This window comes from Eubalaena glacialis, chromosome 4 (genome assembly GCF_028564815.1).
Source record: "Eubalaena glacialis isolate mEubGla1 chromosome 4, mEubGla1.1.hap2.+ XY, whole genome shotgun sequence".
NCBI lineage: Eukaryota > Metazoa > Chordata > Mammalia > Artiodactyla > Balaenidae > Eubalaena > Eubalaena glacialis.
This window is the reverse complement of record NC_083719.1, coordinates 11767738-11795569: the sequence shown is the minus strand read 5'-3', so window position 1 is coordinate 11795569 and position 27832 is coordinate 11767738. Positions and strand designations below refer to the sequence as shown.

Below are 27832 nucleotides of genomic sequence, written 5' to 3'. Positions count from 1 at the left end.
TAGTTTTATGGTTTCCAGTCTTACTTGTAGGTCTTTAATCCATTTTGAGTTTATTTTTGTACATGGTGTGAGAAAGCTTTTGCACAGCAAAGGAAACCATCAACAAAATGAAAAGATAATCTACTGAATGGGAGGAAATATTTGCAAATGATATGACCAATAAGGGGTTAATATCGAAACTATATAAACAGCTCATACAACTCAGTATCAAAAAACAAACAACCTGTTTGAAAAATGGACAGAAGACCTGAATAGACATTTTCCCAAAGAAGACATACCGATGGCCAACAGGCACATGAAAAGATGCTCAACATCGCTACTCATCAGAGAAACTCAAATTAGAACCACAATGAGATGTCACCTCACACCCGTCAAAATGACCATCATTAAAAAGAACATAAATAACAAATGTTGGCAAAGATGTGGAGAAAAGGGAACCCACTTTCACTGTTGGTGGGAATGTAAATTGGTGCAGCCACTGTGGAGAACAGGATGGAGGTTTCTCAAAAAAACTAAAAATAGAACTACCATATGATTCAGCATTTCCACTCCTGAGTATATATCTGGAAAAATGAAAACAGTAATTCGAAAAACACACACACCCCAGTGTTTACAGCAGCATGATTTACAATAGCTAGGAAGCAATCCAAGTGCCCATCAACAGACAATTGGATTAAGAAGCTGTGATACATATATACAATGGGCTATTAGCCATAAAAAAGAATGAAATTTTGCCATTTGCAACAAAATGGATGGACCTGGAGGGTATTATGTTAGTGAAATAAGTCAGACAGAGAAAGACAAATGCTCTATGTTATCACTTATATGTGCAATCTAAAAAATAAAACAGAGGAAAGAATATAGCAAAACAGAAACAGATTTACAGATACAGAGAACAAACTTGGGGTTACCAGTGCGGAGAGGGAAGGGGGGAAGGGAAAAGATAGGGGTATGGGATTAAGAGATACAAACTACTATGTATAAAATAAGTAAATAAATAAGCTACAAGGAAATATACAGCACAGGGAATATAGCCAGTATTTTATAATAACTTTAAATGGAGTACAATCTATAAAAAATTTGAGTCACTATGTTGTACACCTGAATCTAACAGAATCTTGTCAATCAACTGTACGTCAATAAAAATTTCTTTTTCTCTAATTCCAATAGTGGGCTTTCTCATGTATATTTCTTTTTTTTTTTTAAATTATTTATTTATTTATTTATTTATGGCTGTGTTGGATCTTCGTTTCTGTGCGCGGGCTTTCTCTAGTCGCGGCGAGCAGGGGCCACTCTTCATCGCGGTGCGCGGGCCTCTCACTATCGCGGCCTCTCTTGTTGCGGAGCACAGGCTCCAGACGCGCAGGCTCAGTAATTGTGGCTCACGGGCTCAGTTGCTCCGCGGCACGTGGGATCTTCCCAGACCAGGGCTCGAACCCACATCCCCTGCATTGGCAGGCAGATTTTCAACCACTGCACCACCAGGGAAGCCCTCTCATGTATATTTCTATTGGCTGTTTTTGTTCCTATGGTTGGGCATGACTTTCCTGTATCTTTGCATGTCTCACAATTTTAATTTTTGTTGAAAACTTGATATGTTAAAGAGTATAATGTGGCAAATCTGATTCTTTCTCCCAGGGTCTGTTGTTGTTGTTGTTATTACTGTTTTTTTTTTTTTTTAATTAATTAATTAATTAATTTTTTTGTTGTGTTGGGTCTTTGTTTCTGTGCGAGGGCTTTCTCCAGTTGCGGCGAGCGGGGGCCACTCTTCATCGCGGTGCGCGGGCCTCTCACTATCGCGGCCTCTCTTGTTGCGGAGCACAGGCTCCAGACGCGCAGGCTCAGTAATTGTGGCTCACGGGCTCAGTTGCTCCGCGGCACGTGGGATCTTCCCAGACCAGGGCTCGAACCCACATCCCCTGCATTGGCAGGCAGATTTTCAACCACTGCACCACCAGGGAAGCCCTCTCATGTATATTTCTATTGGCTGTTTTTGTTCCTATGGTTGGGCATGACTTTCCTGTATCTTTGCATGTCTCACAATTTTAATTTTTGTTGAAAACTTGATATGTTAAAGAGTATAATGTGGCAAATCTGATTCTTTCTCCCAGGGTCTGTTGTTGTTGTTGTTATTACTGTTTTTTTTTTTTTTTAATTAATTAATTAATTAATTTTTTTGTTGTGTTGGGTCTTTGTTTCTGTGCGAGGGCTTTCTCCAGTTGCGGCGAGCGGGGGCCACTCTTCATCGCGGTGCGCGGGCCTCTCACTGTCGTGGCCTCTCCCGTTGCAGAGCACAGGCTCCAGACGCGCAGGCTCAGTAGTTGTGGCTCACGGGTCTAGCTGCTCCGTGGCATGTGGGATCTTCCCGGACCAGGGCTTGAACCCGTGTCCCCTGCATTGGCAGGCAGATTCCCAACCACTGCGCCACCAGGGAAGCCCCTGTTATTACTGTTTTATATTGACTTTCCTGGACCAATTCTGTAAAACTTGTCCTCCCTGTGGACTGCACCACTATAGTCTGTGCTTGGTTAGTTTAGCAGTTAACTATGATTGCACAGAGATTTCCTTTAATGCTTTGAACCAGTAAGGCTTCCATCCTTTGCCTAGGGAGTTTGTGTGTGCACTGGAGCACCCTGAAAGCTCAGGAAGTTTTCAACACTGCTCTAGCCTTTATTTACTATTTGTGCAAGACCTCAATTCATGAGCCAGCATGAAAGATTGGGACACTTTTAGGTCTTTCCTGGGCATGTGCACAGCTCTGTACATACACATGACCTTCTAGAACCCCAGGAATATGTCAGGGCCTTATAAGGCCTTCTATGGACATCTCATTCCCCAGATCTTTAACTTTTTTGGCCACCCTTTCCATTGCCCCAACGGATATCATTGCCTCAGGCAGTTGTGAAGTTAAATGTCACTGATTTTTTTTTTTTTAATTGAAGTATAGTTGACTTACTTCATAAGTAAGTGACTTATGTACTTCAACATAGTGACTTGGTAGTTTTAGACATTATGAAATGATCACCACTATGAGTCTAGTTACCATCTATCACCATACAAAGTTATTACAGTATTATTGACTATATTCCCTGTATTGTACACTACATCCTGTGACTTATTTATTTTATAACTGGACTTCTTAATCCCCTTTATTGATTTTGCCCATCCTCCTTTCCCCTCCCTTCTGGCAAGGACTAGTTTGTTCTCTGTATCTATGAGTCTGCTTCTGTTTTGTTCTGATTGTTTTCTGACAAACGCCTTGGGGATAGGGATTTTCTCAGTCAGTGGGTTCTGAGTCAGGTCAAATAAAGATAAACTCTTTGAAAGGAACTTGCCCAGGGAGCTTCCAGACAAGTCAAGTAGGGACAATTCTATGGGGCTTCTTGAGGAGCCTTAAGCCCAGGCTGGTCCCTCTGGTGAATGCTGCCTGCTGCTGGCTGTGGTCTTCACAGCCGCGGTCATTGCAAGGCTCCTGTTTCTCAAGGCTGCCACATAGCCAGCAAGGGGCAGTGTACGTAGAACCAGTTAACATACGACAAAACTCACTGTTGTTACCCAAATTTCAAAATATTTCTCGAATAAACATTTCCTTGAATTGTTGCAAGCTTTGGTTAATGTCCAGAGTCATGAAAAAATTATTATTGACAAATTTGCCCAGTGTTTTCAATTGCTTTTATAAAGAAGATTTTTTCAGAGGTCCTTACTTTACCATTACAGAAATTCACTCATCTTTTTAAAGCACGTTCTATATACTGTTGATATAAATGTTTCACTCTCTTTTTTTTTTGCTTTTAGATACCTTTGAGATAGCATCTGTGAACTTACCCATTCCTGTGCAAAATAGGAACTATTACAAGAATGTTTCTGACAACAAAGAGATTCTAAAATTAGTCTCTGTGCTTAGCACAATCATCAGCTCCACCAAAAAGGTATGCCAAGAGGATCTGCAGCCAGGGTCTTTTGCTTTACAACAAGATTGAAGTTGAACATTAAAGCTTGTCCTTCATGTAGCCTGGGTCTCACCCACTGTGCCTTCAGTGAGCAGCTCATGGACTCTTGTACGTGCTCAGCAAATGTTTGTTTAACTCAAGGTTTTTCATTCTAGATTGCGAGGTGAAAGACAATTATTATTTCTGTGTTTTATATTGTCTTCTGTTTAATGCCTTTAAACTTTTTATGTATTTATGTAGTACAGATAAGTCTGTTAAAAAATTCAAGATGTCTCAAACCCCAAGTCAGACGGGTGCTGCAGTTCACCTGCAAAGAGTCAGTGATGCTGGAACTGACTTGAATCATTTGAAATAGAATAAGATTTACACTCAGTTTTTTGTGTCAGTGTAGTTGGGCAAATCTTATAAAATAGATGAAAATTTATGTATATTGTGTATACATGTATGTATATCATGGAAATAAGATAATACTGAGAATTTCGAAAATATTTTCAGCACATACTTGTACTGGACATGGATGTAAATTCAGGTTAATTTTTTCTTCCAAACTGCTCTTCTCTCAACTTTCCCTTTTCTGTTCAGGCAAATCTGTCTTTGTGGTTAAAAAGACTCAAAATCCTGATGTCAATTTCTACTTAAAAGAAAATATTCACATTGGCACTAAGACCTGCTGACTCTTTAAAAATGTTTCTCAATGTTGAGGGAACAGTTGTCACTCAGTAAATATATCTTTTCTGTTACTCAGTTTTGATAGAATGAGTTTCATTTGTTTGAAAGTGTTTTGAAAAGCTGCCTTTGCTGTAACCATGTGAGGAAATATTAAGTTTAATTTTAATGTATTTCTGAGGGAACTGGAAGCTTTTGCATTTATGCATTTTCAATTTTCCTTTCTTAATATCTTGAAGGTCTTGTATTTAATTTTGCCCTAGGGACTGCGTTCACATAATTCAATTTAACAAATATTTGTCTAGTGCTTAGTAGAGTATTCTATGATGATAATAAACATTCAAGTATGCTTTCAAATGTCTCAGTAATCATGGAAAATACAATAAAATAGATCAATAATAAAGTCCATTACTTTCTCTGAATATAAGCAGCTACTATTATGAAAATCTAAGGGTAAGACAGAGTAGTTGAAATTAATGTACTGCAGGCAACAAGATACTTATGTCTGTGTCATTGTTGTTGCATTTGCCTTTATATTATGTGAAGGAAATGTACAGATCTTAGTCTTCCTTAAGATAATAGAAAGGGTTGGCACTTAGAATAACTTGAAGGACTTTATCCAGATTGATAGGATGGCCAGATTGTTTCTGGAAGACTATATGCACACTTGGTCATAGTGCTAGGCGTGGCTCTCCACAGCCATAGACCCTTCTGAATTTTCTGTGGCTGACCCTTCCTCGACCACAGAAACTCCTCTGACCCCAGCCCCTTTCCTCTTACAATAACTGGTTGGATCAGAATATAAACCTGACCTACATTCAGCACATCTATAGTTTGGCCATCAACTTATAACACTGCCTGGCTTGAAAAGATGAGCTGGACCAAACAATCAAAATAACCATGGCAATTAAAATAACTTAAGTAGATCAGCCCTACATATGTAGTTCAAGTAATTTTTCCTTTAGGCTTTAGGTTACCTCTGCTTTCAAAAGTTCCAGTTTAATAAAGATTGACTCAGATAAAATAAATGAGAGTCTAAAACTTATTTAGTTAGGGTATGTTCTTTTTTTTTTTTTAATAAATCTATCTACTTATTTATTTATGTATTTAGGCTGCATTGGGTCTTTGTTGCTGCGCACGGGCTTTCTCTCTAGTTGTGGCGAGCGGGGGCTACTCTTCGTTGCGGTGCGCGGGCTTCTCATTGCGGTGGCTTCTCTTGTTGTGGAGCATGGGCTCTAGGCTCGTGGGCTTCAGTAGCTGTGGCACACAGGCTCAGTACTTGTGACTCGCAGGCTCTAGAGCGCAGGCTCAGTAGTTGTGGCACCCGGGCTCAGTAGTTGTGGCTTGCAGGCTTCAGTAGTGTGGCTCACGGGCTCTAGAGTGCAGGCTCAGCAGATGTGGTGCACGGGCCTAGTTGCTCCGTGGCATGTGAGGTCTTCCCAGACCAGGGCTCGAACCCGTGTCCCCTGCATTGGCAGGCCGATTCTTAACCACTGTGCCACCAGGGAAGTCCCAGGTACGTTCTTAATATTATAAACTCTTGGGTGTTGAAAGAGCTCAGGATTCTGGAATTTTACCCATATTCAGGGATCTTTGATAATCTGTAATTCATTCTCCAAACCATCATACATTTGTGAATATGTCTAGATGCTGTTGCAATGCATTCTGGGTGTGCATGTCAACATCTCAGCCCGTGCCAGGGCATCAGGTGTAGTTGGGACAAGCGGGGGCAGGCTTAGCTTTCTGCATTTTAGTGGGTGTGAAGTGTTAACACTCATTAATCCTGAGGTTTCAAGGGGCATCTTTAGCTGCACGTGGGGAGCTAGAGTAAAGCTACTGCTTGGCTTGGTACGGGTTGGTGAAATTTACTTAAAATAATCAGACCATTTAGAATGCTGTTGGTAATGCTCTATTCTTTCAAATAATGCCACTTTTCTCTCTATCTCAGTTGAAATTTTTTTTTTTCTCATGTAGATGTAACTCTGAAATTATAATGTAAGCCAATAGAAAAAGTTGACTACCAAGAGGTATGAACATTAGAAATGAGGAGACAAATTTTAATTATTTAGAGATGATATGATTATCTATCAAGTAAATCCAAAAGCGCTAATCTAAAAAAAACATATGGCCCAAGAAGAGTTAAGTTAGTAGTCAGTTGAAAGGTAACTATAGGCATTTCTGCTGTAATGCAATAAACATATTCCTGAAAAGCCTGTTTTGCAAAGTTGCACATATAATAGGGATTATGAGAAAAAAGAGCTTGAGATAGACACACACAACCTAGGAAATTCTGTAACCAGAGTAATACCCAAAACAATAACAATCATAGTAAAATATTAACCTGTTGAACAACGCTATAGTCAGTATAGAACTTTACATACTATCAAAAGGTGAAAGAAACTTGGTAGAAGTTGTAACAAGGTGTAAGAAACAGTTGAAAATACTGAGTTATGGAAACAAGGATAAAATATACAAAGATCAGGTCTAACTGTGCAAAGAACATTCTCAAAACAAAGTGGAGAACAAATTAACCCAAAAGAAAGAAGAGACAAAAAGCATTGTGCCCCTCTTTGGTTTGCTGCTTTAGTGGGTACAAAATGAAGTGCTAGGAAAAACAGCATTTGCTAATGTGACCTTCCTGTTATATTGACATCATTCCTTATTTGCCAGTTGTGAGAAAGCCAATTCATCTTACAGAAGCACACTTTGTAACAAAGCGGACCATTTGTTAAAAAAACAGTTTTTAAAAAAACTTATATGCCATCCATACAGTTATAAGGATAGTGGAAAAAAGATCCTTTTTACGATAACAACATCATTGAAAAATACCTAGGAGCGTGTATAATGAGAAGTTTGTAGGGTCTTTATGAAGAGTTCTCTAAAACTTAACAAGGAATTAAAGAAAAAGAGGTGAGAAGATTTAGAAACACATGGGAAGATTTAATATTGTAGGGATGTCAGTCCTTATCTAATATATTTATACATTTTGTGTGATTCCATGCAATCTTTCAATGGGGCTTGATGCTGGATATATTCTATTTGTCCCTCTAGATCTAATCTCCACGCTCTGACTTTAGGGAACAAGTCAATGGGTTTCCATTGAGACTTCCAGTAGATTTCACCAATGAGAGTCTTGGAGGAGTTTGTGCAATGGGAAAAAGTGACCTCAGAGTATTTTTTTCCCCCATAGCACCACCCTCTCTGTGGCATGATTTGAGCTGTGTTTTTTGACCTAAGGTCCAGCTCCAATCAAAAGGGCCTGGTCCACAAGAGATTTTATGGACTCTCTCTCTCTCTTTTTTTTTTTCCTGAGAAACTGTTCCCCTCTCTTTTTGGCTAGGATGGTACCAGTTACATTGTTACTAGTCCCAGGTTACTATTTACACTATTGTATCCAGTTCCAGTCCTGTGGCATTTTCAACTAGTCACACGGTTCACTAATTAAACATTTTAATAAATCCATGGGAACCGCCAGCAACTGGCAAATGTTCACTTACATCACGATGCCGTTTCTGATTCTTCCTTCTCTACACAAATACGTTATTTGTATTCTAGGAAGTTATTACATCCACCGACTGCTTCAAACACTACAATCACATTTGGCAAAAGGAGAAAGAAGAAACCATTGTGACGTTTATTATGAAAAACCCCTTGCTTTCTGAATTTGAATCCCAGATTCTCTATTTCCAAAAACTAGAGCAAGAAATTAACACTGAGCCTGAGTGTATCTGTGCGGGTACCATTGCTCTGTACACAGGTTGGTTCATTTTCTTTCAGACAGTCATAAAAATTCAACGTATTACTCTGTCTCTTTACCTAGATTAGTATTCCAGAGAGTTCTAGCTATCTTAAAGATTGACTCTCCTTTTATTGGCCTCAAGCTTTAAGACCAACCTGTAGATTTGTTTTTAATTCCCTTCTGCATAATTATTTATTCTGGACTATTTTGAACACTCTGCTGCTAAACCTTGAAAATAAATGCTAATTCAGACAAGGGATAAGTCTGTCATATTTGGAATTAAAATGTACCCTTTCTTTAATAAATAACAATAACAAAGATTTGAGGCTTAGCTCCGACAGTTTTGATAGGTACTGTTTTTTTTTTTCTTTCCCATTTTGGAATGTGTTTTGAATTGTTGCAAATAGGCTTTGTAACATGAATGAATATATAATGATTGGGAAAAACTAATTTTTTTCCAGTTTGATTTTTCATGTGTTAGAGGGCTATCAGCTGCAAAGTATTTACTGTTGGTAAACCGTTACACTGGGTCTCCTTATACTGGGTCAAGTTTTTCAAACTGAACGGTGGACATGTGGATTTTACAGCTGACTTGAAGTTCACCTTGACCGCTGAGACGAAGGCCTGGATGGTTGTCATTGGCCGTCACTGTAACAGAAAATACAGAAGTGAGATGGAAAACATTTTTACACTTGTTGAAGAATTCAGTAAGAAACTGAATCGCCCAATTAAAGACCTAGATGATATTCGAATTGCTATGGTGACACTGAAGGAAATTAGGGAGCAGCAAATCTCCATTGACTTTCAAGTGGGACCTATTGAGGTAACTGATAATCACTTGTTCTATAGAAACATCTCCATATGTTGGGCTCTATTAGATGAACTGTTGACCAGATCTGGACTGGAATTACAAATGGCCGCTAAACCCAAGAACAACGATTTCAGTAATGATACCTAACCTGTAGGGTGCCTCGTGTGGGCAGTTCTAGTCCTTTACACAGCATTTAAGGTGTTGAAGAGCAGAGCCTGAGATGAGGATTTCTGTGTAAGTGATTTACTGCTGAGTGCTCATGGGAGAAGTAGACTGAACGAAACAGAAAAGGATGAGGTTGGGGGTGGGAGGAAGCTAAGCCAGGGTGTGATCTTAGCTGTAGACTAACTTCAGCCTGATCTCACAGGGAGTGTTCTGGAACATGAATTGTACCACACAGTTGGCCCCATTTTGAGGCAAGGGGGGACTGTCTTTATTTCCTCAAATCAGTTGGTCATTGACCATTATTTCCTCATGAGGAGGCTCCTATCAGCTGAGGACAATTTTCAAGGGAAGAAGGCAGCTTGATTCCTATAGCCAACACACCCAACAATCTGGGTTGCAAATACCAGCTGATAAACAGGACCTGGATGGGGCACTGACAGTGTCCATTCATGGGTTTACTCTGTATTAACTCGTTTAATACTTCCTACAACACTCCACTTCCAAACAAGGAAACTGAGGGTCAAAGAAATCACGCAGTTTGATTAATGTTGCACATTACTTTTGTTTTTATTATCATACTGTCTTTTCTAGATGCAAACGCTTTATCAGGAGTGGGTTACTATATTCTTTTAAATGAGACTAGTATAACTGTAGCATTAGAACAATTCCAGTTATAGAAACATTATCTTTTCATCACACCATGACTTAAATGTCTGGACTTAAACTCTGATGGTCAGGATCATACTCTTGTCTCATATTTTCTGTGCATCTCTTTGAATTTTGAAAAATTTCAAATTACTGTGAAAATGGCAGAGATGACTGAAGGTTTGCACCTCTACTGTGTTGGGTCAGGGAAATCACGTGGTCCACTGTGTTCTTCTTTGGAATTGAAACATCAAGGCAAAGACCTCCTACTTGGACCAGGGGAGTTTGGAGAAGGGGTTTGAAGAGGAGGTCCAGCAATTGCCAACCCTTTCCCCCTGACGTGAGAGTTAAGACAAACTGTTGTCAAGTAGTCAAGCTCAAGATGCAATCTTTAGTACTGATAGAACTTATTTGGAAGACCTGATTTAGTGTTCAGCTCCCATATTCCCATTGTATCTTACTTTCCCCATCTCCCCACCCTATTCACCCACACTATGGCCTTGTGAGTACTAAGTCCCAGAATTGTACTTAGTCATCCATCAAAGGCAGCATTGGAAAGCTGCAGGTCTCTGTGTTACTTTGTTGATTTGATTGGTACTGGGGTGCAGACTGGAGGCATGCCTTCAAGGAGAAAGAGGGAAGAGGAAGAGAGGCACTGGGCTATGCTTGTCCAAATCAACAGTCTTTTCCCCAAATCAACAATCAGGTGTTCATTCTATGTCTTTGGGGAAGAGTAATGGTGGGAGAAGAGGCCAGGGATATTTAGGAAAAATCCTTTTTCATGAAAACCAAACTTTGCCTTATTTTAATCTTCTAGACAAGAGAATAGTCCAGGATTTTGTGTCCTGAGGGCAATAACTTGGCTTAGGCTCTGATTCAAGAATGCCCTCTAATGTCTTACTGTTGGAACCTTTTACCAACAAAGTGAAACAGGATAGAGTTAAAACTCTGATTCATTTTGTTATTCTAAAATTAGCAGTTAAATTGTTTTATGTTTTTCATTTACTTGATTTAATTTTGTAGTCTTCAAATACAATTTAGGGGCCTACGTAAAAATACCTTTTATTTGTATAATGATTTATAGTTTTCATAATGCATTTAAATTTATATATTTTTTGATATTCACGAAAATCCTGTGAAGCAGCCAGGGAATTTTCCTGTTTTACAGATGAGGAAACTGAAGCTAAGTGGCTCAGTTGCTCACTTAAGCTTTTCCACGTTTGCAAGTAGAGTAACTAGAACTCTCTGGGCAGTTTCCCTGTCATGTGGATCTTTTCCATTCTAATGCTTTAAAAAATGACTGTGCATACATTTATGCACCTGACTGGCAGAAATTAAATTTTTCTTCTTTTGTGTAGGAATCCTATGCCCTGCTTAACAAATATGGGCTTCTGATAGCAAAGGACGAGATGGACAAAGTGGATGCTCTGCGTTACGCTTGGGAGAAGCTTCTGGCACGTGCCAGTGAAGTGCAGAATGAATTAGTCTCACTGCAGCCCAGTTTCAGGAAAGAGCTTATTAGTACCGTGGAGGTCTTCCTCCAAGACTGTCACCACTTCTACTTGGACTACGATTTGGTACAGCTCTAACTTTCTCTGTGTATTTTGGGAGAAGAGTGACTACAGCATATGCAAAATGTAGTTGTTTAAAGATAATATTGGGTGGGCCAAAAAGTGCCTTCGGTTTTCTAGGTAAAAATAAAAGACACGTTTCATTTTCACCAAGAACTTTATTGAACAACGTATTCATCCTTTTGTTCCACTTCCTTCTGCCATTTTCCAGGCAACTTCATAATTCCATCTTCCCAAAACTTTTTATCTGCTGGGAATATGTTGCTTAAAGAGACCCATTTCCAGCCAATTACAATGTGCTACAGAAGGGAAATGTGTAGAGTATAGGGTAAAATTTGTACTTATTAACTGGTAACATGCCAAACCACAAAGTAAATGAAATTAGGAGATTGGATTCATGAACCAACTTCATGGATGAAGAAGCACAGAAATCCAGTTATTTAAGGTGGTCTAATGTCGGAAAACCTGATTGGAATGTTAACATTACAGGTCACTTTACAAATAGATATTAGAGTGGTGAACTCTGTGTCATGTGGCATTAGTGTTCTAGTTCAAACCAGACACTGTTTGTGCTTCTTACAGAATAGTTATTTACCCTTCATGTCACCTGATAAATTAATAGCACATATTTTTAATTTTCAAAATTTCTTGACATGTGAAAGCTGTGACCTTAACTTGGTTTTTTTTGGCCTTGAAAATATTTCCAAATGAGTTACTTTCCTGAGTCCTTTTTTACAAATAAAAAGCTAAGTTTCCTATCCTGTATGTGACATGCATGTAAACAAAATTTGATTTTCAAATACATAGTGCTCATGAAATTTGTATGCAAATGCTTCATTTTATTTTATGTTTATTTTAACTTTTTGTTTCAGAATGGTCCAATGGCTAGCGGCTTGAAACCCCAGGAAGCCAGTGATAGACTTATCATATTTCAGGTGATCTTTTTAGTTTCTTTGACTTTCTATATAACCAAAACCTCAATGTCTTTTAAACACATACATTTTTCTGCTTAATATAGAGAAGCCCATTGTGGAATATAGTATGTACTTACCTTTTAAAAACTGTGATTTGGTATGGTTAGCATTGGTTTCTATGTAATTAATTGTACTCATTTAGTTCTCATTTACATGTGCTCAGAGATCATACATGTTTGCTTATTGGCCAATCTTTTTTTTTCATTTGCATGTTTATTCACATGTAAATCATTTTTGATGAGTTTTCACTTGTATTTTTATTAGAATCAATTTGATAATATCTATCGGAAATATATCACCTATACTGGAGGAGAGGAGCTTTTTGGTCTGCCAGTCACACAGTATCCTCAGCTTCTCGAAATCAAGAAGCAACTGAATCTTCTACAGAAAATATACGCTCTGTACAACAGTGTCATAGAAACTGTAAATAGCTATCACGATATTCTGTGGTCAGAAGTAAATATTGAAAAAATCAACAGTGAACTTTTAGAGTTCCAGAACAGGTGAGAAATTAATGTTTAGCATGCCCAGAGCTATTGAACCTCAAATGCTTTCTTCTTTGATAGGCTGTCAGGGTTCTTTTTTCACCCAGATGTTTCGAAAGCACATCATGCTTCATTGCTGTTGTCCACTGACATCACCCTCGTCAAATGCGATTTATTAATTACCCCTGTGTGTGCCTGGTGAGACAAGCACATCCTTTAAACCTGGATGAATCTTGCCAGTGGCTTTCCTGCGTCTTAGAGAGAGCTGATCTCTATTTATATCACACTAACCAACATTTGAAGTTTATGTTAGATGATTTATTTGGAATAAAAGCAAGAGCCCTGTGATTTTTCTACATCCTTGAAGTGTTGAACCCCCCCAAAAATGGAGGGTCATTTGTTGTACTTTTCAGTTGACAGCCTGAAACACTCTGCTGTGCTTTGTACTTGGTAGGGTCTCAAAACATGTTTGGAGAATTGAATTGAATTGGGAAGCACCTCTATTCTTTAAAATAATGCCTTTTACCTAATTTTTATGAGGACGTTGAAAAAAGTCATTCCTGATTGGGAGGAGCAAATTTCTGCAATGTAAAAGTGTATTATATTAACAGCTGTCCTCTGAGTCATGAGATTTAACAATGTGATGGGTATTTGAGGTGACTGTTTTTGATGGAAATGCTAGCAGACAGTCTTGGATTGGAGACATTCCAGGCTTATATTCGAACGAACTTTCATGTTGGCTTTTCTTCGCAGGTGTCGGAAGCTGCCCCGGGCCTTGAAGGACTGGCAGGCTTTTCTGGATCTGAAGAAGACCATTGATGATTTCAGCGAGTGTTGTCCACTGCTGGAGCGCATGGCCAGTAAGGCCATGATGGAAAGGCACTGGGAAAGGATAACTGCTCTCACTGGGCACAGTCTAGATGTGGGGAATGAAACTTTTAAGTTAAGACATATCATGGAGGCACCTCTTCTGAAATACAAAGAGGAAATAGAGGTACAATGATTGAGCGTATGATGTGGTGGGAGATTGGAAGGTCCCAGGGGATTTGAGAGTTTTCCTACATCATGGTCTGTTGGTGCAGTACAACATGCTAGGACGATCAAAACTCTTTTCCTGGTACTCAACTATTATTTCTTCAACAAACGTTTATATAACAGGTTCTGTGTTAAGTGCTGGGGACATAAGAGTACATTCCTGTGTTTATAGATCATTAAATAATTTGTATAATTAAATAATTATACAAATGAAGGTGTAGTTACAAACTGCAGTAAATACCATTGAAATGGAAGTATGCTGCTCTATGAGGGCCTCTAATAATGGGGTTGACCTCTCTGGGGGTGGGGCGAGGGCGATGAAGGTCAGGAAGACTGGGTGCTGGGTGAACGGGGTGTGCTTGTGTGGTGAGGGGGTAAGAGGCTTGGAAAGTGCAGAGAAGACAATGTCAGGCCGGTGGAACAGCATATGTGAAGGGTCTGAGGTGTGTTTAGGGGACCAGAAGGCCGAGGTATGGAGGTGGGCGAGAGAGGAGACAGCTAAGGTTGGGGAGATGGAGTGGGTCTAGAATGTGTTATCCGTTTCAGTCTTTGAAGCGGTCGGTAGCCAACTGGGAGATGTATTTTGATTGGGGGATGACGTGGTTAAATTTGCATTTTGTAAAGATCACTCTGGTAGCTGTGAGGAGAAAGAATTGGAAAACAGAAAGGGGGAATGCTGGGGAACCAACTGGGAGGTTACTTGACTATCCCTGGCAACAGATAATGATGTATCAGATGAGGAGGCAGGTAGTGAAGCTAAAGAGGGAAGACAAGATTGAAGAGATCGTTAGGAGGTAAAATTGGATAGAATTTGACAGAGTGAACATGGTAGGGAAATGGGAGGGGCTAAGGATGAACCCTAGAGTTCTTGCTGAGAGATCTAAGTGGATGATGGTGCTTATGACTGAGATGGGGAATGTTGGAAGGTGATCAGGTGGAATGACAAAGTGCAAAGACTATGAGCTTGATTTTGGGCATGAGTTTGATATTTCACAGATTGTGTTTTGGGTTCCCTTGATGTATCCAAACAGAGAAGCCCGGTAAGCAGTGGGTGTGGGTCTTTCCTGGAGATACAAAAGGTTGCTGACTGCACGGGTGTGGATATGCTCATCCAGAGAGGGACAAGAAGAGGGCAAGGATGGGTGTGACCAATGGTCCAGGAGAAGATAAGGCTGCAGAGAAGACAGGGAGAGTGGTCAGAGCGCTGGGAAGAAGTCAGGTTTCTGTTCATTCCCTCCTCTCGTACTGCATTGGTTTGACTTTAGAGTTAAATCAGAGACACATTAAATTTTGAGTCTTTGATGAAAGCTGCAAAATTTAAAAGGTTATTGCATATCTTTTTTATCCTAATTTTTATTGAGATATAATTGACATTTAACATTGTGTAAGTTTAAGATGTTCAACATAGTGATTTGATACATTTATATTGCAATATAATCTCCATTGTAGCGTTAGCGAACACCTCAATTATCATTTCTTCTAGTGGTGGGAACAATTGAGATCTAGTCTTTTAGAAAATTTAATGTTTAGGATACAGTTTTGTTGTCTATAATCACTGTACTGTGGATTAGATCTCTAGGACTTATTTATCTATTAGTTGTAAATAGATATAACATCTCTCTCATTCCCCCACCCCCAGCCCCTGGTAACTACCATTACACTTTCTGTTTTTTCAAGTTTTTTTTTTTGTTGTTGTTGTTTTGTTTTTTGTTTGTTTTTTTAAGATTCCACATATAAGGGCTATCATATAATATTTGTCTTTGTCTGACTTATCTCGTTTAACCCAATATCCTCAAGGTCCCTCTATGCTGTCACAAATGGCAGGATTTTCTTTTTTATCATGGCTGAAAATCTTCCACTGCTGTACATCTTTTCTTCTTTCTTTCTGGAATAGTTTGGTGGGAAATTTTACAAATTAGGATAAATCTATATTATATCTACACACACACACCATTTATTATATTGCAGTTTAGATCTGGAAATGTAAGTATTTATAGATACATATAAAGGAAAGAATATAGACAGGACCTCTGTTGAACCAAGACTATTTGAGAAGGATGTGTGACTTTCATGTGATAAAATGAGAGCTTGCACTTTTAATAGGACATCTGTATCAGTGCGGTGAAAGAGAGGGACATTGAACAAAAGCTGAAGCAAGTGATTAATGAATGGGACAACAAAACATTCACATTTGGCAGCTTTAAAACCCGTGGAGAGCTCCTCTTGAGAGGAGACAGTACATCGGAAATCATCGCCAACATGGAGGACAGCTTGATGTTACTGGGCTCCCTACTGGGCAACAGGTAGGAAAACCGTCCTTCTTTCCCCTGAGGTTTGAGAACCATAATAACAAACACTTCAAGGGAAATTAATTAAAAAAATGCAACAATACCCCTCGTACAGTCTATTCAACATTAGAAGTACGTGTTTTAATTTTAGCCTTTGGCAAGGCATGGATAATACTGTTTTTATTTCATTATCCTCTGTTTGGGGGATGTGTCTGAGACCATCAGTTGCACAAAATCATGCACCATGTAATTAGCCACTTGGATCTTGTGGAACATTTCAACTTTGCTGCTGACAAGCCTCACTGCACAGCTGACAGCTCGACAGGCTCTAGATTCCAGAAGGAAAATTATTCTGAATTTTAGAATAATTACTTCGGAAACCTTTTGTCAACACCTATGGACTAGAAACTCTTAGTTGTGTACATACTTTAATGAGATGACAGATTAAGATAGAGAATGAAGTTAATTCATAAAGAGAAGTAAAACAGCACAGACCGATACCAGCCTAACATTTCTATTTGACGGTAGCAGCAGAGCTGTCAAGCTTTGGATGTGCGAGCCAGAGACACATAAACTTAGATTTCTTTGGTTCAATGCTTCCTCTTGTGCTTTTTGAAATAATTTTTTTGTTCACTAGGATTTTCTCAAATATATGGTAATTGTGTTAAGTGTTTGAAATGAGTAATATAGAATATAAAATTAGGTCTTAGAGATTTAGACTATTGGTAACATTGAGTCTGAACTACTTAGAATTTGGTGAGTTTTAATGAATTTGGTTACTAGTCACACCCAACCAGAATTAAGGACAGATGGAAGATAACATACCCTATGGAAGTAGAAGAAGTACACATATACATTAAGTAAACATCTTCTGCGTTAGGAATGGGTAAACTTTTCTTACCAATGGCATTGAACCCACAGACAGAGCTGTATGAGGAACGCATATTCAACAGAAATTTACGGAACACCTACCGCGTGCCATGTGGTCTTCTAGGTGCTGTGGTTAGAAGGGTGAATAAAACCAAGATCTCTGTTGCTATGGACCTATATTCTTGTGAAAAGCATAAACAAACAAACAAAAAAACCCAGAAGGATGTGTAGAATATTAAAGCAATCTGCTTAATACTTAAGAATATGGAAATTAAAATTTTATTCACTAATATGACTAATATTTGAGATGACTTCAAGCCCGTATTATGTTGGACTGGAGAGATCAAGAAAGGGTGAAGAAGGAGAAGAGGAGAAACAACAAAAGGCGGTACAATCGTTTAGGATTAGGGTTGTCTACAAATAACAGAAGCACCACGTACAAGATCACTTGAACAAGACTGAAGTTTATGTCTTTCTCAAGTAAAAGGAGTCCCAAGGTTGATGGCTCAGGTAGGAGTGTGGACTCTACCACATCATCGGGGACCCAAGCTTTGTCTGGCTCACTCTCCATCTTTACCAGGTGTAGCCCTTCGCCTCCTTCTACCCCTTACATTCAATGTTGCTGCTCACTTCCCATCCGGAAGAGTGGTTTTCAGACTTGGCTACACACTAGACACACCTAAGGAACTTTAAAAAATCCCAAAGCCTGGGCCACATCCCAGACTGATCGAATCAAAGTTCCTAGGGGTGGGATCCAGGCAGGTATTGGTAGGTTTTTTTTGTTTGTTTGTTTTGTTTTAAGGTACTGGTAGTTTTTAATATTTATCGGATAATTAGAATGTGCAGCTAGGGTTGAGAAATATTGATGTGGAGCTTAATCCCGGGACCGCACATTGCTGCAAAGGAGGCTGGGAAATTCAGTATTTTAACTGGGCAGCTATGAGTCTAGGTAGAAACGGGGTTCTATATCTAAAGAAGAAGGAGAAAAAGATATTGGGGGACCACTGTCTGTTTCTCCCTCACGAGGAAAAAGGGAAGATAGATTAACTATGAGAGAGGAAGAAAAGTGGCTCTCAGGCTTTATGTGTGTCCACGCAGAAAGCCTCATGCATACATGTACACACAGACATGAGTGGGGTGGACAGAAGTGGATGGGAAGTTGGAAAGAGGCTCAGAAGAGGGCAGGCTAAAGAGAGAGTCCAGATAGTATCATATTTGAGAACTGAATTTGTTGTTCGGTCCCTGCCAATGGCTCTGTAATGGCTCCACATTACATGAAAAACAAGAGGCTCCACGGAATAGGCACAGAAGCTCAGTGGAGAGAATGTTATTCCCTTGGCGACAGCAACAATGGCCAGAATGATACTGTTCCAGCAGCTGGGTGGAGTCAAGTCTAATGCTTGATCTGCTCCTTAGATGATAACATCTCCCACTTCTCTGTGCCCTGGGTCAAGAGGGAAAATGTCGGTTTAACAATGCCCAGTATATGGCGATGAATGAATCACTTGGTAGCGTCATTTTAAAAGCCAGCAACATAATCAAAGTTGTAAAGAAATAGGTGAAAATCAGGATTTTTAAAAAACCTCTTTAGTTTGAAAACAACAACAATAAAAACAAAACACGAAAAAAACAAATTCTGAATGTATTTCTCGTTTTAGGTACAACATGCCATTCAAAGGCCAGATTCAAAAGTGGGTGCAATACCTTTCCAACTCAACAGACATCATTGAGAATTGGATGATGGTGCAAAACTTGTGGATTTACTTAGAAGCCGTCTTTGTAGGAGGAGACATTGCCAAGCAGCTTCCCAAGGTCTTCGAAATTTCTTTATGATTTCATTCGGTTTTTAAACTTAGAGAACTATCTAATAACTCAGAATGCCCTTAAAAAGGCAATAAATTTCAACCTCTATCGAGCCACCCCTTCTCCAATCTTTTGGTTGTTGCTGTCCAGCTGTTCTTCAAAGAGAGAGAGGGTAATTGTGGAAAAGAGGGGCGTGAAAATGAGAGGAAGAACGCTTCAAAACCGTGAAGTTTTATAGGAAATGGAGGGTTAAAAAACAAAGAATGAATGCTTGCATAATTGATATACTTCTTCAGATAATTTGAAGGTGGAACTTGGAACAGTGCAGAATTATAGAGTGGTTATCTTGACAGTGGTAGGATAATTTGTTCTCTACTACTGACAGTTTAAAATAACTCACACTCTACAATATACCCAATTATATCTGTACTGTAAAATGGGGTGGAAATCTGCAAGAAAAAACTCAAGGATTCTTATCCAATTACCTTAAATTGTTTGCTAAATTATAATGTGTTAACGATAAATTTGAGTTTTAGAAGCATGATTATGTTGAGTGTTCTCTTCACTTAGATTCCTTTAGCTTTCTCTTTGGTTAGTTTTCAGTTTAATTATAGAGGGCAGACCCGTTAGCGGATTTATTTTTTGGCTACCAGTGAAATGTATCCATACATTATAATTTTAGGTATTTATTTTTCTTTTATATTTGGGCATGTTTTTCTTCTTGATGGGTGAAGAGTCTCAAATTGGACTTAATGGAAACTTTCACATACAATATTGAAGGAGCTAGGTGGAGTTTCTTGCTCTCATATTTGATAGTATGTGCTCATTGGTAAAATACAGAAAGTTTTAAGGAAGAAAATCACAATTATTCCTACTCTCTCAAATTAATCTGCGCATTTTCCATTTTTCATAAAAAATCTATTTTTAAAAATTTCAGAATATTAGGGTCACACTATAATTAATTTTGTATCTTATTTTTAAATGTTTGTTTTCTAAATACACAAATAATCAATGCTCAGGGTAGAAAACTTGAGAAACATAAAATTCACTTAATTTGGAGGTAATTGAAGACAGTTGGGAGGGTCCTTTTCTCCCAAATTACCTTGTGTGTATTTATTATAATAATAATATATATAATTATATATAATAATAATAATATATAATAAAAATAATATTTAATATTTATTGGACTATAGTTGATTTACAATGTTATGTTAGTTTCAGGTGTACAGCAAAGTGAATCAATTATATGTATACATATATCCACTCTTTTTTTTAGATTCTTTTCCCATATAGGCCATTACAGAGTATTGAGTAGAATTCCCTGTGCTATACAGTAGGTTCTTATTAGTTATCTATTTTATATATAGTAGGGTGTATATGTCAATCCCAACCTCCCAATTTGTATTATTATTTTTATACCTGCTTCCTGCTTTTAGTTAACATAATGTGAGTCCCAGGGTTGAGCTAAAGATTCTTATTTAAGAAAGAGGGTGCGATGGTGCAAAAGGCCCAAGGAGAATTGAAATAGAACATGTGTGATATTTCACATATGCACAGGGTATCCAGAACGGTTACAAGTCTGACCTCAGCAGGAGGTACGTGAGACACTCTGTCCTTGGGACCACAGACGTGTCCAAGTGTGCTTTGTTACCTTGTGCTCATAGGAGGCCAAGCGCTTTTCCAACATAGATAAATCCTGGGTGAAGATCATGACTCGGGCACATGAGATGCCCAGTGTGGTTCAGTGTTGTGTTGGAGATGAGACCATGGGGCAGCTGTTACCACACTTGCTGGACCAGTTGGAAATCTGCCAGAAATCCCTTACTGGGTAAGTTCACTCTAAGCATCCTAGAGATGAAAGGGACGAGAGACACGAGACAGGATTAGCCAAATGGGTGTTCTTTTGCTTAGACTCAATTCATGTCTAACGTTGTGGCATAGATAAAACTGATAGTTTGGAGCCTTATCGTCTCTCCAAGCAGTTACTAGATTTTGTCTGATGTTGAAATTATAGGATTTATGGCTTCTTCCATCATTGGGACAGGAGCTTGTAAATATTCTCATAGTGTCCTTGTTTTTAAAATTAATATACCTGTTTTTCTGATCTCCTTCTTGGATAAACATCTGAAGAAGCAAAATATTTCATTACACTCAACCAAGAACAATATGAACAGTGTGTAGTATACATAAGCAGTCAAGATTATACAAAAATGAGAGCCTAATCTAATACCTAGCAATATACACTGACACACCCACACCCACACCCACACTTACATATATGGAGTCTGGAGGAACTCCAAGAGTAATAAATAATTTTCTTGCCCTTTGGCTAATCACGATAAAGTCACTAAGTAGAAATATGTTAAATATGGAAACAAAAGTGCAGCAAAAGTAGGGTGATGATAGGAAGAACAAACATGGGTTTTTTAAACTCCTCGAGGCAGAGAACAGTGTCAAGACCCTTCCTTCCATGCAGCTGGATTTTGTTTCTGTTTCAGTGATAGATTCATTGGATTCTTTTAAGATACAATCCTAAGAATTGGAATTGTCAGCCTTTAGCTGACATAGCACTGTGCTTGCAAACAAAATAAAACAAACACAAAACCAAAAGATTCCCTGTGTGTAAATTTTCCTGTCTTCTACAGAGAAAGTACAAATATTTCCAGGTTAAGTCAAATGTATACATTATACTTGTGAAAAATGAGGAAATTCTATCAATTCTGGAAAAAAATAGTCTCCTAATCAGCATATGGACTCCCTCTTGGCAAAATTAGTAATGAAAAAAAAATAAAACAAAAACAGAGAACAAAACAAAAACATTGAACAGTGTGGGAAAATTAGATTCTCTCAAAGTCTTTTCCCTTTTTCCCATCCAGATTAATTTATTCCTAGAAAGACCTGTTTTGTATGCTTATGAAGTTTATCTTTTCCTCCCCACTTAGGTACTTGGAGAAAAAACGGCTTTGCTTTCCTCGGTTCTTCTTCGTCTCGGACCCCGCTCTTCTGGAGATTCTGGGGCAGGCATCAGACACACACACTATACAAGCCCATTTGCTGAATGTGTTTGACAACATCAAAATGGTCAAGTTCCATGAAAAGGTTTGCCTAATTCTAATTGCTGGCCAGCAATTTACATATCTTAGAATCTCAACTGTCTTTATTAAATTGCTCTCCAATACTGTTTACAAAGATATACTTCCCTGTCCATTAAATATCACCCGATGACTAAAAACATACTTTTGGGCCCAATTTGCCTTCAGAACTATGTGACTTCTTAATATCCAAAGTGTAGATTTGAATAACAAATAGTTTAAATGTGATTAGGAATGCTTCATATGTAGCATTCATAGCTTCACATGCCAAGCTAACTGTTTAGAAATTCAACAAAACAAAGGAACAAATTGCTCATCAAATAGTGCCTTGACTGAACTGAATTGCCACAGTGACTTGGTTGTTTTAATCAGGCATCAGATGTTTTTGGCATGATGGTCCTCCATGTTTTTCATCATACTCCATTGAAAACCTTTTCTTTCCTTTTTTTTTTTTAAACACTCCCAACAAGTTTCTAGAATCATGGAGTTGTATGGGACCCAAAAGAAGTTACCCAACATGAGGAAGACTACATTTGCCCAGCTGCCAGAAGATATTGTCTAATCTACCCCTTTACCCCAAATTCCCTAAAAAACGTGACCCTTCCAGTTGGATAACATATTCAGTTCCCTTATGGTGTTTCATACAAACCTTAGTATCATTTATTTATTCATCCCAGAATGCAGTTTGCATCTGTTGAGCAAATACCATGGACTGGATGTTGTGCTTAACAATGGGAATATACCATCCTCAGGGATCTCGTGCTCTGGTGGGGTCGACAGAGTGCAGCTCGTGCAGTGGTAGAGCTAGTCCATTGGAGGCCATTAAAAGCCAGTCATTTAAGTTCAAGCCCCTCGCTGTGTGCCAGGCATGATGCCAGTCCTGGGGTTCCAAGGAAGAATATATCGCAATCCATACTGCAGTTGTTTTTATGCAGTACAACATTCAAGAGAAATTTGGCGATTAAACCATCGATATTTTTGACTCGCTGTGTTTGTGTGATGCACAAGGAGCATGGACATGCCCACCAGGGAGCCCTAACCGGGGTGTAAGGGGTGTAAGAGAAAGCTTCCTGCAGGAGAATGTGGTGTTTGAACTGATTTTTTGAAGGTGAGTAGAACATAACCAGGCAAGTGGGAAAGGGACGCGCAGTCTGGCCAGAGGAAGGGCAAGTGCAACGGCCCGGAGGTGTGGTCAGTCTAGGATGTCAAACGTGTGGGTATGTGAGGGAGTGTATTACTTTCTTAGGGCTTCCATGGATTAAAACAACAGAAAATTATTCTCTCACAGTTCCGGAGGCTAGACATCCAGACTAAGGTGTTGGCAGGGTTGGTTCCGACCGGAGGCTCTGCAGGAGAGTCTGTTTAGTGCCTGTCTCCTAGTTCCCAGTGGTGGTCAGCAATCCTTGGTGTTCCTTGTCTTGCAGACACATCAATTTGATCTCCGCCTTTGTCTTCACTTGACATTCTCCTCGTGTGTCTGTGTCTAAATTTCCTTCTTCTTCTAAGGTCATTGGATTCTGGTCCACCAGCATCCAAGATGACCTCATCTTAACTTGATTGCATCTTCAAACACCCCATTTCCAAATCAGGTCCCACTCACAGGTACTAGGGGTTGGGGCTTCAATACATATTTTTGGAGGAGACAATTTAACCCACAACATGGGGTAATGAGCAAAGGGAAAAGAGGGAGAAGGAGGCATGGACCATATTCCAGAAGGCCAAGTGCATCACACTATGGAATGTACTTCATCATGAACGTGACAAAAGGCGTGGGAGGTTTTCAGCAGAGCAGTGACCTGATTTGTGTTTCAGAAAGAGCCTCTGACTCAGAGTAGGAGGCAGAATGGAAGGGGGCAAGGAAACCAGTTTCGAAAGTGATTGCAAAGTCAGGATGGAAAAGGCTGAGTTGCTACAACAAAGGGGGTGGGTGGAGAGAAAGAGAAGACCGTATGGATTGAATGGTTTAAAAATTGATCTTTCTCAAATAATGGGTCAGTAATATGTATCTCAAGGTAGTTAAGGGGAATAAACAAGGTATTAGGTGTGACTATGCCTGGCACAAATTCTGTCACGTGAAGTTTTATAGGTACACATAGAGAGGTAGGTATTTTCCTGAAGCTGGAGATGCTATCTATCTGCATCAGTTATTGACATGATTCTTGCCACCTAATGTCACTGCTGTCTACCCTTTTCTATTTATGAAGAGCAATAAATACATGCCCCTAAAAGATGAAAAAAAAAAAAATTGATCTTTCTTGTAGATCTACTGGATGCATGGGTTGAAAGAGGGCATTGAATTACCCAGGAAGTTCTTCTTGATGTTTTCCTCAAATCCTTATGCTTTAGCACCAGGACTTCATGGTCTTAGAGTGAAGCTTCTTATTGTCTGATTGTACATTGAAGATAATTGAAACTTCCTCATTTTCAGCCTCTGTTCATAGCAATTACTTCTTAAAAATAAATAGCATTGCTTTTTTTTTTTCTTGTTGCTGTTCCTACCATAAGGTTTCTACAGCCAGGGGCAGATCCTGGTTTTGTGGGTCCTAAATCTTATAAAATTATACATACAAATTTATATTCAGGACCTAGAAGGGTCTGTGCAAGTGAGGGGCCCTGAAACTTAAGGCTCACTAGCTTCTTGGTAGATCACTTCTGTGACAACTAAGGAGGATTTCATTAATACAGACTAAATCTGGGCCCAAGGGAACAATATTCCACTTACTAGAGAACAAAGCAGCAACAAACATTTGCATTTACTTTATAGTTTGCATCACAGTTGTTCCTTGGTGTCTGTGGGGAGGACTGGTTCCAGGACCCCAGCAGATACCAAAATCTGTGGAGGCTTAAGTCTCATATAAAATACTGTAATATTTAGATATACCTACACATAGTTTCTAGATTACTTATAATACAATACAATGTAAAGGTTATGTAAATAGTTGCCAGCATGTGGCAAATTCAAGTTTTGCTTTTGGGAACTTTCTGGCATTTTTTTTTTTCAAATATTGATCAGAGGTTGGTTGAGTTTGTGGATTCAGAAACCGTGGATATGGAGGGCCAACTGTATTTTGTATAACTGGCATGAGTGGCCTGTAAGGTGAGTTGGGAAGTAGGACAGGCATGATTTTTTTTTTTTTTTTTAAAACATCTTTATTGAAGTATAATTGCTTTACAATGGTGTGTTACTTTCTGCTTTATAACAAAGTGAATCAGTTATACATATACATATATTCCCATATCTCTTCCCTCTTGCATCTCCCTCCCTCAGCATGATTTTTAATGACTAAATAGAAGCAAGAAATTTAGTCTCCGAGATGTGTCTTCCAACATCGGAAGGTCAGTGAATAGCACAGCACCATTTGAACTGTATTTTAGAATTCCAAATACTCCACATATTCTCATTATGCCATACTGCATGGAAATTGAAGTGAAATGACCAGACTAGGAGCTGGGTTTGCATTAGAATATATTATGTGCAACCAACAGCTCCTGTAAAGAGCACAGTGTTTCGTATAGAATTGGAATTACCTTGTGAGATGTTTGCGTTGATCATTTTGACCAGGTCATTGCTAATGTCAACTTGATAATCTCGTGGTGTGGATGACAGGGGCTTAGAGAGTCCTATTTCATCTTGGGAAACTTTAGAGATTTTTTTGATTATCACATTTGTATTGAACATTTCTCTTAGAAAACAAGTTTTCCCCTCTCCGGTATAGACTATTTGAAATTGATTTAGTATTCCCTTTTCGATTTCATGGATAGCTTTTTAAAAAATTGTTTTGGAATTGATTTTGTATCATACTTTGCCTTTTATTTTATAAAATGTGACTTAACTTTCTACAGGAAGGATAACATTGACAAGAGGGCAATGGAGGAATTCAATTCTTTGTGTAAATATAGCTTCTTTTTCGGCTTCTAACACAGATCTATGATCGCATTCTGTCAGTTTCCTCTCGAGAGGGTGAGACGATTGAATTGGATAAACCCGTGATGGCAGAGGGCAATGTGGAAGTTTGGCTTAATTCTCTCTTGGAGGAATCTCAGGCCTCATTACATCTTGTGATTCGCCAGGCAGCTGCAAATATTCAAGAAACAGGTTTCCAAGTGATTGAATTTCTTTCTTCCTTCCCTGCTCAGGTCAGTGTATTGAAATCGGAAAGTATTTTTTATAGAATAGTCATTTTAGATCTCAGATATTGTCTATTGTAAACTACACAACTGCCTATAATTTAACTCTAGATCAATATTAAGATTTTCATTAGGATTTGTTAAATATAGATAAGCTTAAAGATTTCAACTACAGATTATTTGGTGTTATGTATCTGTATCTATACATATATATTTATAAATATATATATATTTGTGCTATTGAGATATTTGATATGTTTTCTTTAACTTAAAATATTTTTTTCCTACTGAATCTCTTCAGTACATAAATCATAAAATGTACTGTGTTTTACCAGAAAAATGAGAAATATGTTTCAGCAATAAAATACAGAAAATGATGTTTTCTTAGTCATGTGATCAATAGAGATTTTTGTGTCTACTATGTGTAAACCCTGTGTTAGTTTGGGGAAAGTAGGTTTAAGACGTATTCTTTCCCTACCAGTAACTTAAAATCTATTTAGGGAGAAATATGACTTAAAATGAGAAGAAAAAAACTGTAGACATGTCATGAGGCTGAATATACTTAATTGTCAGGTAAACAATATGAATAGAGTCTCCATAGGTTTTGAAACAACCCATCAAGTTGATATAATCAAGGATGGCCTGACATTTGCATAATAATCACAGCTGTTTACTATATTGTGATTTCTATTTAAATATATTCATATGCCATACGCACTCATAAAGCCTTTTTTATTTCCATAAGGTTGGATTATTAGGAATTCAAATGATATGGACACGGGATTCAGAAGAGGCTCTTAAAAATGCCAAGTTTGATAAAAAAATCATGCAGAAAACCAATCAGTCTTTCCTGGAGCTACTGAACACATTGATAGACATGACAACCAAGGATCTGAGTTCCGTGGAACGAGTTAAATATGAGACTTTGATTACTATTCATGTGCACCAAAGAGATATCTTTGATGACCTGGTAAATGCTTTACAAATGCTGTGGCATATACAGAAAAGCAAATACTAGAAACTGTCTTTGTTTACCCACTGCGAATAGTTTGAATGAATTCAAAGAAAAGATAAAATTCAGGCAAAGAAGCATCTTCATGATGAGAGATTGTTTACCAGACTTTCTTTTCAGTCTTCAGCTGAAAATGAAATTTCAGCTATTTTCCAATGATCTCGGCTAAGGTGTTATGGAGGCAATTAGACTTTATTTTAAAATTCTTTATGTGATCATTTTTAATGCTGAAATGTCATGTAGCATCCTGAAAAGCTTTTATTTGTCTTGTGCTCCTTTCGGTTATTAAATTGAAGATGACCAGTTTCTTGCTACAGAAATAATAAGTGATATTGCTAGTAGAACTGCTTAGTAGTTCCTTTAAGGCTCTTCATAAATCACATCTTTAACAAGTTATGCTACATTTTATGTCATTGATTGCAAATGGTCTTTCCTAATATAGTTTGTGACATTCAGGAGACATGCGGATTTTGCCTTTAAAGAAAGAACAGGGATGGAAAAGAGAGTTTCGTAGCTATAGAAAATAGGAAATGTGAAAAGAAATGAAATTTGTCCTCTACTATAAAATACAACATTACATAACAGGCATGAAGCT

General features: G+C 38.4%; 1 protein-coding gene across 1 annotated transcript in view; it reads left to right on the top strand.

The window, feature by feature from the left end:
* The window catches only part of DNAH5 (dynein axonemal heavy chain 5), a 259490-nt gene that overhangs the window by 100199 nt on the left and 131459 nt on the right, over nt 1-27832 (top strand). The window contains exons 22-34 of the mRNA XM_061189135.1: nt 3796-3929; nt 8172-8373; nt 8943-9178; nt 11335-11553; nt 12420-12482; nt 12786-13024; nt 13760-14000; nt 16145-16344; nt 18858-19011; nt 20670-20833; nt 21948-22104; nt 26022-26234; nt 26971-27195. Coding sequence (XP_061045118.1) covers nt 3796-3929; nt 8172-8373; nt 8943-9178; nt 11335-11553; nt 12420-12482; nt 12786-13024; nt 13760-14000; nt 16145-16344; nt 18858-19011; nt 20670-20833; nt 21948-22104; nt 26022-26234; nt 26971-27195 — 2447 coding nt within the window. The remainder of the gene's footprint in view (nt 1-3795; nt 3930-8171; nt 8374-8942; nt 9179-11334; nt 11554-12419; nt 12483-12785; nt 13025-13759; nt 14001-16144; nt 16345-18857; nt 19012-20669; nt 20834-21947; nt 22105-26021; nt 26235-26970; nt 27196-27832) is intronic.